This window comes from Neophocaena asiaeorientalis, unplaced genomic scaffold, assembly GCF_003031525.2.
Source record: "Neophocaena asiaeorientalis asiaeorientalis breed wild unplaced genomic scaffold, Neophocaena_asiaeorientalis_V1.1 scaffold176, whole genome shotgun sequence".
Taxonomy (NCBI): domain Eukaryota; kingdom Metazoa; phylum Chordata; class Mammalia; order Artiodactyla; family Phocoenidae; genus Neophocaena; species Neophocaena asiaeorientalis.
This window is the reverse complement of record NW_020175788.1, coordinates 1,188,854-1,200,197: the sequence shown is the minus strand read 5'-3', so window position 1 is coordinate 1,200,197 and position 11,344 is coordinate 1,188,854. Positions and strand designations below refer to the sequence as shown.

At 41.8% G+C, this 11,344-nt stretch overlaps 1 protein-coding gene across 1 annotated transcript in view; it reads left to right on the top strand.

Annotated features, from left to right (window-relative positions):
* SFMBT2 (Scm like with four mbt domains 2) overlaps nucleotides 1-11,344 on the top strand; it is a 205,718-nt gene that overhangs the window by 158,717 nt on the left and 35,657 nt on the right. The window contains exons 12-14 of the mRNA XM_024732290.1: nucleotides 5,581-5,694; nucleotides 8,548-8,590; nucleotides 10,397-10,467. Coding sequence (XP_024588058.1) covers nucleotides 5,581-5,694; nucleotides 8,548-8,590; nucleotides 10,397-10,467 — 228 coding nt within the window. The remainder of the gene's footprint in view (nucleotides 1-5,580; nucleotides 5,695-8,547; nucleotides 8,591-10,396; nucleotides 10,468-11,344) is intronic.

The window sequence follows — 11,344 nt, the reverse complement described above, 5'->3', positions numbered from 1 at the left end:
CTCCCTGCCACACTCTGGTGCCAAGTCTCCACCCCTTCCTCTTAGGATGTCAGTAGTCTCTCAACTGCTTTCTCTCCCATCCTCATAGAGCAGTAAGGCTTAGCTCTGTATAATAGAGCCCCTGCCTCCTTCTAAGTATTCAGCGAGTTTGTATTTCTCACAGAGCAAAGACTCAAATTGTATAACTCGGCATTCAGCCACCCCCTCCCGACATGCGCATCTGCCTCCTAGATGTGTGATCTTGAGTACTTTGTGAGTTTAGACTCTCCTTTTTCTTCGTGCAGTTCCATAAAATGTAGGGTTAACGGATTCTGCCTTATAGGATGGTTATGGGCGAAGTCCTACCTATAAAGTGCTCGAGTTGTGCTAAGAGCATCCTAGGAAGTGGGGGAGGTTGATGAGCAGAAAGAAGGCAGCACCCTTCCATTTCAGCCTCCGCGCCTGGAGCCCGTGCCCCAGCAGAGTGGACCCCTAGTGTCTGTAAACATCTGCGCTCTCTGCCTGTCATCACACAGCACAGTGTTTGTATGAGAGTTTGTGTGCTCTCTGCTTGCTAAAGGCTTGCTGAATAGATACGAGGAATAAATAACATCGGTGTCCCTTAACGAGAAAGCGATTTAAGACGCGAGCAGCCCCTTAAGGACTGCTGTTTGGCTCACTGAGTTTTGAGACAGTGAGATGTTTTATACTTGTAAGCTAAAATTCAACAACTCCTTGGTCAGTTTTTTTTCCGTGTGTGCTTGGTTCAGTTCCAGTAAACTACCTTCTGCATCGTAACACACGGGAGTCCTGTCAAAGTGCACGTTCCTGGGGCTGCTCCAGACCCATGACTTCTGAGTCCTGGGAGCAGGGTCTGGGAATCTGCATTTTCACGTCACCCTCCCCGGATGACTCTTTTGCATGGAGAGTTTGTAAAGGCCTCTAGGAGATCAAATGGGCAAAGAAACTCAGGTGATGCAACCTCTTCTGTCTAGGAGACCAGGTGCAGAAAACTGCTCTTTAAGCCTTTTCTGTAATTTGTGATAAAGTCAGGTGGTTAATAGCATTTTGCAGAGACCTGCAAGAATGAAACAAGGGAAAATGCAAATGTGGAAGTAATTATATTTCAAGCCAGTGTGGGTGGTTTTTAAATCTTTAAAAAGAGGTATGGGCTGCAGGAGACATTTTGGGGAGAAGCTGCTTTAGCAGATAAGGGTATATATGGGAGCAGGACCTGTATTCTTACACAGAGGAACGTGGCCCAGGAGTGGGTGCTGTCTTTGAACAGGCTTTGAAGACTCCCAATCAGTTACACAGGTTCTGAGTGGTCAGCGACAGCCCTGGCTCTGGCTTTCTTAAGCAAAATGGGAATTTGGGGGAAGGCTTTTGATGGGAGGCTGGGGCAGGGAATCTACTCTCCAGAGGGCTTTGCAGCAGGAACCAAAGGAAAGTTTGGGCTTTCAAGCTGCCGTTGTGCTGAGTGTGACTTCTGACTGACCACATTTTCCTCACGAGCCCGCCTCGATTGCTTTCTTAGGCTCTGGAGCTAAATTGCTTAGGTTTGAACCCTAGATCCCCCTCTTACTGGCCGGTTGATCTTTTCCTGACCCTCAGTTTACTCATCTATAAAATGGGGATGAAAACCATCCGCTCTCTTAGGGTCGTGAGGATGAAACACTTGAAAAGTATCCGGTCCAGAGTAAGTGCTGTAAGAGTTTGCCATTCTGTGGATGGATCTCTCCCTCCACTCACCTATTTAGTCCCGTTTCTGTTGTTTTCCTTCAGATGGCTTCCTATCACATGTCGATCTTGCCAGCCACAGTTTTGCCGTCTCTTGATTCCTTAGGAATTTATTCCAGAGCTGACAAGGGATCTCTGAGATCGTGTTCTGGGGGCCCCCGTCTGCAGATGGAGGGCCCAGGATAGATGGCGGGTGGGGTTTCCAGCACCCAGTTCTTGCTTTTCTCTCTTCCAGCGCTTTACCTTTTCATCGCACACTCGAGCCCATCACAACTCGGTGTGGCCTTTAACTCTTGATGAGGGCGCTGGACGAGTCCCTCAATCCCTCTTGCCTTTCTTCCTATGCTGGCTCTCACCTGAGATGCAGGGGCCATTCGGATTCTATTAGTGTAGTCAGTGAACTTCCTCCATAGTTGCTCCTAGCCTCTGCCCTCACAGCCCTCCTGCCTCTGGTCCCACCAGCATCTCCGCTGGTGCTCGCCCAGGCTCATTCCCATCCATAATTTGCTGGGAATGAAGCAGTTACTACCGTGAGAAGTTTGATTGGATTGTGTTCCTAGGAAGACACTTTAGCATCATCACAGCCGTCCTCTTCTTTCATCCCGATGTTCCCAGTAGAAGGGGCCGCCGGTTCTATCACAGTGCCCTGCATCCTCTGCTGGGTTAAGCTGGATACAGTCTCTGCAGACAGAAGGGCCAGAGGCACTTTGTGGAAGTGGATGGGATGCACTGGTCTGAGGACAGAGTCTCGGGATGTCGCAAATTGCAAAACCGTTTTGAGGTTCCAAAGTGATTCCTCCAACTTTACATGCTGGTACACGGGCCCTTTGAGTATGGAAAGTCTTTCTCCTGTAGCGGTGAAATGACATCATAGTTTAATTTCCTTTTAAGGTAACTTGTCCTCCCTTAATCCGACCTCTGTGGCCATACCGTGTGAGAGCCTCCTTTCTTCTCTGAATAGCTTTGTTGTGTGGTTGTCATTGTGATGATGGCGGCGTTGTAGTTGTAAGATAGGTAATTCATTCACAAGGGCTGAAAATACATCAAGTATCTTTGGTCATATTGTCTCCCCCCACTCCTGTCCCTCAGGCCCTTTCCCAGCAGACACCCACTGAATTAGGGTTTTTCATTTCTTCCAGATTTATCTCATGCACATGTAAGTATGTTATTTTCCCCTTTAAAGCAGATGGTAGCATACTAAATATACACAGTGTTCTGTGCCCTGCTTTTCTTTTACTCAAATATACATCTTTATGTATAAATATATAAAGAGGTTTCTCATTCTTTTTTATAGCAGCAGGATGGATATTCCATTATAGGAATGTACTGTAACTTATTCAAGTATGGCCCCATAGATGGAGATTTAGGCTTCCCGATGGTTATTGAGATGAAGGTTTGGGGTAAGAATGAATAAGTAGAATCCATGACTTGATGCAGCTGAAACAAAGTCAGAGATTGAGTGTGGCCTTGTGTTGTTCATCGGACATTGTTCTATAAAATGATAAGGAGTATTGCAGAGGCTCTTAGCAGAGTATCTCTCCACATAGGTAGTTTTGGCCATCCTAGAATAATCAAGAAGGAGCCTTGGCAACATTTTAATGACTTATTTTGTAAGCTACTGAGTCTCTAATCTTGGGAAATAATGGGTTATGTTTTAAAAAATTATTGTGAGTCCAGCCAGATATTTCTAGATTCATAAGACTGATAACAGGAAATAAAAAATTAGTACTCATCATTCAGAAGAGGATTGGAAAAGTTTCAGGTTCACAAATACTTTCCTGGATGATAAATACCCCACTTTTCCATCATTTATTATTTAATAGATGCCTTAATGGGCCAGATTTGGGGGTGGAAGGAAGGCAGGACTGTAACTTTCTTGAGAACATGGTTGCTGACACATTTGTAGCTCCTGAGTGTTTGTTTAATTGAACGGAAAGCATGATCAAAGAATATTAAAAGTATGGTAAAGACGGCCTTAGAAATACATGAACGTATATATTGTTATAGAAGTGTATATGTTAAAGCATTAGTATGAACTAGCAGAACACTGGAAGATAGAAATAGTTCAGGAAGGAATAAGCTATAAAATTCACTTTATGCTCCCTTTTGAAGTACTACTTTGACCTTGAAAATCTTTTTTGTACCTAAACAGAAATCTGGAAATACAAGTGTATCTAGTAGATGAATTCAACCTGTTAGCAAAATTGCTGAGTAGCTAAGAAATACGCTCTATCTTTGTGTTTTTGTGAGTCTGAAGCTGAGGCTGTGCCTTGTGAATTGGGAAACAGCCTAGTGACCCTCTTCATTGGCCCCTCTGCAGAATCCAGCACGCTTCTCGACAAGAAAAGTCACTTCCACATTTGAAGCTACTTGGAGAGTTTCTTTACCTTTTGTCTGTTTTGGATGTCTTCTTGTTTATTTGATGATTTCTTTGGCAAATAGGTTAAATATTGTCTGAGTCATATAATACAAGACAGAAATGCTTTCTTTCAGTCAACTGTGTTGGAAAATAACCTCTATAAACCTTCTTGCGTTCTTGTAGCTTATGTATCCTTCAAATTACAGGAGAATTCAGTGAAAAGGGAGTTAGGATTGATAATCACAGTAACGACTTTTCTCTGAGAACAAATCAAAAGTTCAGCGTGACTAATGTTGATGATAATACGTACGTGGAAGTATCCACTGTCAAGAGTGTTCAGGGCACTTTGTCTACACCAAAATAAAGTTTTAGCGCTAAACTGGGTACCTGCCTTTATCAAATAACGTACTCTAGGAGCCAGCGTAGCTAAAATGGTTAGGACCTTTTGTGTTTGCTGGTATTGAGCTTCAGGAAGTTATGTTTTGAGGGGGTTGCTATTCCAAATTCATCACGTGACGTGTGATGGAGTTTCTACAGTGTTATTTTCGTCTTGATTGGCAGTGAAGAAACCAAAGCACAGCAGGATTAAGTGGTCAGAGCCAGGGAGTCATTCTATTAATAGAGCTCTTTCTTATCTTTTGATTCTTAATTCAAGAGTGTCTTCCCTCCAAGTGTGTTTTTAAAGGACTATTGATTCGGTGTAGAATTAGTCCTTCGTTTCACTAGTTTGCTGGGTTCTAAACGTACTCTCTCAGTAAGCAGAGTTCCTTGGAACCTTTGCTCGTATTACATCCAGATCTTTTCTCTCTTTCGCAGTCTCTCAGCTGTGATGCTGAGTTATCACAGGCATCATTGTGATTATGAAACAGGAGGTGATACCTAGGCAGATCCCCACTAAAGAGACATTCCTGTATAAGTGATTTTCGTGTGAAATGGCGAAAGTACGCAGACTGCAAACTGAGTTCAGGATAAGTGACTTCCATCACAGGATAAACGAACACGTTCCCTAGGAAATTGTGCTTTGATGATCACTACTTATAACTAGTGTTACTGAGCCCTACTAGTTCCTTTCAGCTGGAGCCTTTAACTTTCATTGGTTGAAGGTTGACCTCTACTTGGTGTCGGGTGAAGAAGTCTTGTTGCTTCTACCCCACCAAGCTGGACCACCTTCCTTAATTTCAAAGCTGTTCTTAGGAAAGAAGGATGCTTGTTCCTTCTAGCCTTTCTGGCTTAGATGCCAATTGTCCCCAGATTCCTTCCTCTTCCTCCCATTTTCAGGGGGAAGTAGCTGTCCTTTCCAGACCCCCACTTCATGTGAATGCCTCGTACTCCTGCTACTTTACATTTCAGGCATTTGTATCTGTTGTAAGATACTGTCGGCTTTGTGCTTAACATTCAGAGGAACGTCTTCCTCCATCTCAGGGGTGCCCTGTATTTTCCCTCCTTCTTCTGTGTCTTTTTTGGTAAAACCTGTTTGCACCTGCTGTCTTGACTCCTTGCAGGTCTGCAGAGTCCGGCTCCAGAGTTCATTGTTGACGTTGAATCCATGGACATCTTCCCCGTGGGCTGGTGTGAAGCCAACTCCTACCCTCTGACCACACCGCACAAGACAGTCTGTAAGTATCGCCCTGCTCGGAGCCCAACTGGGTAACATCTGGGACTTGGGTGAATAAACAGGCAGTTTGGTAAAGACAGTTAGTGGAGCCAGATCGTAAAAATCAGAAAAGGTTGTTGATTTCACACAGAGCACCAGTACTTTTGTCTCATTTATCCTTTAAATGTCCGCGTGAGATGAATATTCGGAAACATTTCCCTGATTGACAAACTAAGTCACATGATGAGGCAGAGAGAGGATCTGGAATCTTCACTCCCCGTTTTGTGTACAATTCATGATCTTGATTAGAAAAAATTTCAGCTAAATACCATACGTTTGTATGATCATATCTGAGAAAGAACTACTTTTCCTTATGAGGTTTACCCCAAAATAATCATAATTGGTCCCAGTAATTTACTGACATAAATATAAACACTTAACTACTCTGAGCACTAACTAAACCAATGAGATTCCAACTGGACTTTGAAAAGTGCATCATATCTTCTGATCACAAAAATGCCAAATTAAAACAATATTAGTAACTAAACAGCACAGCATCACATACACACACACACACACACACACACACACAAACACACACCACTTAAATACCTACAAGTGTGTGTTTTAACATATATTATTGTAGGTCATTTTCCTGAAAATGGTAACCATTTAAAAATCTTCAAGCCTAATCCATCTCGGCATTTATTACTCCCCCCAATGGATAACAGAAGTATGATTTTAAAATGTGAGTCCTTAAAGTTAAGGGGCTTTAATTTTTGTGAAATATATTTCTAATGTTTTCTTTATTAATTTATATGCTAGCTGACTTCTTTGTAGCATCCTACCATAAGGTCCGCTTACGTAGATGCTCAGAACTTTGCCATAAAGGGAGTTCCATCCCATAGTCGGCTTCCTGTTCCCTGATGTCAACAGATTTTGAAGGACACTTAAGAGACCTACTACATATTCATTACGAGTTAGATGGGGCACTATCCGTGTGAATCAAAGTAGGGGGCCCAGGTTATAGACAGAGGCGGATTTTAAGGGATTCTTCTGTACCCCATACTGCACACTGAATCTGATCCAATAACGGTGACATCACTGCCCCTCACTTTAAAATATTTCTAAAAATTTGAGCTTAGAATAATTATTTCAGTCTCTAGGGCATTCTTTTTCTTTTTCTTTTTCTTTTATTCTCACTTAAAATGACGCGGTTCCTTGGCCCTCAGCCTCCGCAGCCACTGGGCAGGTTCTCCCCGGGTTCTCCGGGTTTGGGCCGGATCCCTGGCGCCTGGTTGTGCCTCAGACAGAAATCTATGCCCCGATCCTCGTCCTCCTTCCTTCACATGGATTTGGGAGGCGACAAGCATTCTGAGTTTTGAGTTCTTCTGGATGAAATCCCGCAGGGTTAAGATGAACATAACGATGCCTCCTTTCCGTTTCGCGCTTCGCTTCCCGGTCTGTTGTGTGTGGCTTCTCATCAAAACATCACGCACTTCAGGCATCTCAACCTAATTAGCAAAGACTGAGTTAGGCAGGTGAGTCTACACTCATTTTTCACTTTAGAGATCACGGAGTTCATACTTTTTCATAGTAATTACAGGCAGACCTCTTGTCACAGATACTGCGTTTTTTACAAATTGAAGGTTTGGGGCAACCCTGCGTCAAGCAAGGCTATGACGCCCCTTTTCCGACAGCATTTGTTCACTTCGTGTCTCTGTGTCGCATTTTGGTAATTCTTGCAATATTTCTCACTTTTTCTGTATTATTTTATTTGTTGTGGTGATCTGTGATCAGTGACCTTTGATGTTACGACTCACTGAACCTCAGATGATAGCTAGCATCTTTTAGCAATAAAGTACTTTTTAATTAAGGTATGTATGTTGTTTTTTTAGACGTAATGTTATTACACACTTAGTAGACTACAGTATAGTGTAAATATAACTTTTATATTCACTGGGAAACGAAAACGTTCCTGTGACTCTTTTATTGCGATAGTCACTCTGTTGGGGTGATCTGGAACTGAACCCACCGTATCTCTGAGGTCTGCCTGTACTGGAATTGGGTACTAAATAAAATCAAAAATAGATGAAATTTGAGTCACTGTTTCTCTTATTTATTTTTGTTTTCGCCTTATTTCTCACACATACATTTTGCTTTGAAGAGGCAAAGTCAAACTCTGACAGCTTTAGAAAAGTTCTGTTAGAATTAATTTTTGCTAATGTTGGAAGATGCAGGCTTATCTATGCCCAAATTTATATATGCCAGAAGCTCTGGTCTGTCTTTGTGAATGTGACTCTAACCAGTTATAAATATAAACTGGAAATGTTCTTAACCCCAAGTTTATTATTGGCTGGTTTATGTCACTATTTGACAGACGTATATGTTTGCTAGGCACCAATCCTCCTTTTAATGATAAAACGTTGTAGTTTATAAACATGCCTCTAATCCTAATTTGGGAGCATGCTGCTATGGTAAAGTTTTTTGACTTATCAGATTTTCTGCGGGGAAAAAAGTCATCTGGGTGATCACGCTTATACCAATCCATCTTACCAGCTGTGTTCCTGGGAGGTCTGATATGTGTGCTCTTTTTCTTTTTATTAGAAGCACATTTTAGAATAAAGTAGCCAGTGTAGTGATAAAGTTAGTTGTACTAAATCATATTTAGAGTTCATTTCTGAAAAGTCAAAGTCTATTTTATGCTAGAAGAAATTAAGATAAAATTGTGGCCTGAATGAAATAACTTTTCAGTTTTTAAATTGTTACTTTAAAACAGACAGTTCTATACCTACCGAGCCATTTTAAAAAATGCTTCTTCCTAGCTAGCTATCAAAGCTGCTTTTCTTTTTTTCCCTTTTTGCCTGTTTTACAGCACAAAAGAAGAGAAAGATTGCAGTTGTGCAACCAGAAAAACAGTAAGTTTGTTTTTTCACAAAAACTCCGTGGTAAACTCTGAAGTATCTTTCAAGAGGATGGGAAACAGGGCTGTTTTCATTAGAGAGCTAGTCAACACCTAGCACAGTAGTAGAGGGGACAGTAATACGTAGCTCCTGTTATTTATTGTACATCTATTATGTGCAGGACACAGGTCTTGCTTCTAAAGCAGTTTCTTCTCCAGATCGTAACTTCTCACTTTCCTCCCAGCTCAGCTGACCTGAAGGATGCCCAGTGTCCAGCATTGCTGGTAAAGGCACTCCGTGCTCAGGGTTCTTAATGCCCCCAGGGGTCCTACAGAGCTGCCCGTCCAGGCCTCGGCTCTGCCCGCTCCCAGCCCAGTGAGCTGGAGCAGGTTGCTTTATTTCTCCCCATCTCAATGCCCTCCTCTATAAAATACCCATTTCTCAGGTGTTTTCGGAAGATTAAATTAGATTCTACGTGAAAATGTGTGGGCCCTCCGTTGCTGAATAAATGTAGGTTACGCCACATTTCTATTGTAATTTTATGAGGAAGGAGGGTGTTTGACCGCCTGTGGACAGGCCGGCTGTATATTTTTTGGAAAATCGTCACTGTTGGTAACATTCTTATATGTTGGAGAAAGTCTGGAATATACTACGATGCACATCCCTTACCAAGTCATTATGTTTTCTTAGTAGACTGTTGGAAAGGGAATTGAAAACAGCGGGGTTTTTTTCATGTACCTGAATTGAAACATAAATAAAATGAAATTGAATAATAACTGCATGGTTATTTGATGCAAATAACAGTTTTCTTGGTATTCTTTTTACATTTCTAACAGTGTTTCAGGTTAATCATCTCACTCCAGTTTTATCTGGATAACATTGAAATAGAGAGGAAAAACTAAACTAACAGTCACGTCATGGAGGCCAAATTTGAATTCACGACTCCTCAATTTGCAGTCCGTGGATCAATGGTTTTCACCCTTTACTCGCATCTGTCACTAGACAGCTCGTTAAAACACAAGTTGCTGGGCTCTGTCTGCAGAATTTCTGACTCAGGATGTCTGTGGTGGGGCCTGAGCATCTCCAGGTGTAACAGGTTCCCAGGTGATGCTGATCTGACAGCTGGGGGACCCCACTTTGGGAACCAGCACCATAGATGACCCCACTAAGATCTCTCGTTACCGTTTTCTTGGAGTTTATATAGTTTTCCAGCTATGCGGTTTCTACACAGCCAACCTGTACATCCCCGGGAAAGCCAAGTTGCCTCTTTTCCCCTAAGGTGACAGTTTTTATATTTGTTCAGCAGCTTTTTACTGAACAACAGCACAGACTTCCGTCATAGACTCATAAACCTACTTCACATTTTAAGAATCATCACTTCTTAGATTTTCTTTGGAGATTTTGTTTTCAGTGCGGCCGTGACCCACACAAGCATGGACGCCAGAAATCAAAAGTCAGCAGAAAGTCATTGATGAGAAGTCTGACTTTAATTAAAGTCGATGCAAGCTGACTTTCTGCGTGTCCTAAATATAATTAAGGACATTATTATAATTCTGTAACAAGCGACAAGCCCAGGAGTGGCGTAGAGGAATCTCTGATCAGTGATGACCCCTCCAGGGGCTGGAGACCCATGGGCTTCTTGGAATTATTGTAAGACTTGCCTGCAAAGATCTTACCTGTTGTTATACATGCACACATTGTATCTGACCACATTCTTAGCTTAGATTTCTCTAATAGTTGCTTTAAGTTATGAAAAGACTTTGGAAGGTACCAGTTTCTTCTAAAGCGTGAAACCCATGGGAGTTTTTTCTTTATCCACAGATCATCGTCCACAGTGCCTGTTGAGAAAATACCTCACGACCTTTGTTTATTCCCTCACCTGGACACCACAGGTAAACGAGCTACTTAGGACGCCCTGACGCTTCCCAGTATGTCGCTGTGACTGGAGACATGGATATATTTTTAGGTCAACATGAGAATACTCAACTTTGAGCCAACTGGCTTTTTTTCTTGCTGCTTATTTACAGATACCTACTCTTTTAAAAAAAAATTCTAAGCTAAATTCTTGGTGCCTCTTCTGCTTCTTGGTCGGTAGCTCTAGACACTTCCCTTGGTCTGAGGAAAAGGGTCTGTGTGTTATTTGGAAATTACGAGCCCAGTTAGGACTGTGTATCATGAATAATCATGTGGAAAAAGAAGGAGTTGAAAATATCGTTATCAGGCATTTCTTTTTGGACATTTCATGCCAGTTACACTTGCATGTTTACACTAGTGGTTAATCCTTAAGTCCCTGTGAGCTTTTGAATTGTTCCCTAAAACCCTCTGTTTGAATAGCTGGTTGGGAACAGTATATGTGTTTTAATGTATAAAGTCCTGTGTCTTACAATAACCTTTAAAAACACAGACGTGAATTACCCTTTGACCACAAATCTGATTATAGACATCTTTGTACATTAATATATTTGATTAAGAATTCTATTTTCCAGCCAAAACGAAGCCTGTTCTGAATTCCAGGATTAAAACCTATATACCGTGGAAGAATCCTATTAGGCAAAGGTTTCTTTGTAGTAAAGAGAGCAGTTTTGTGAGTAGACTTACTAAGGTTGTTTTTTCCTAAAGGTCTGGGCAGAGTAACCCTATCCCCAAATTTCCATGTAAATGCAGCTATGGACATTTTTTTTTTCCTGTTGTATAAAATTCAAACTTCAGAATGGTTTTAAAAGAACCATGTCATCTTTTAGAGTTGGTAATTGTTATTTTACTCCTTTT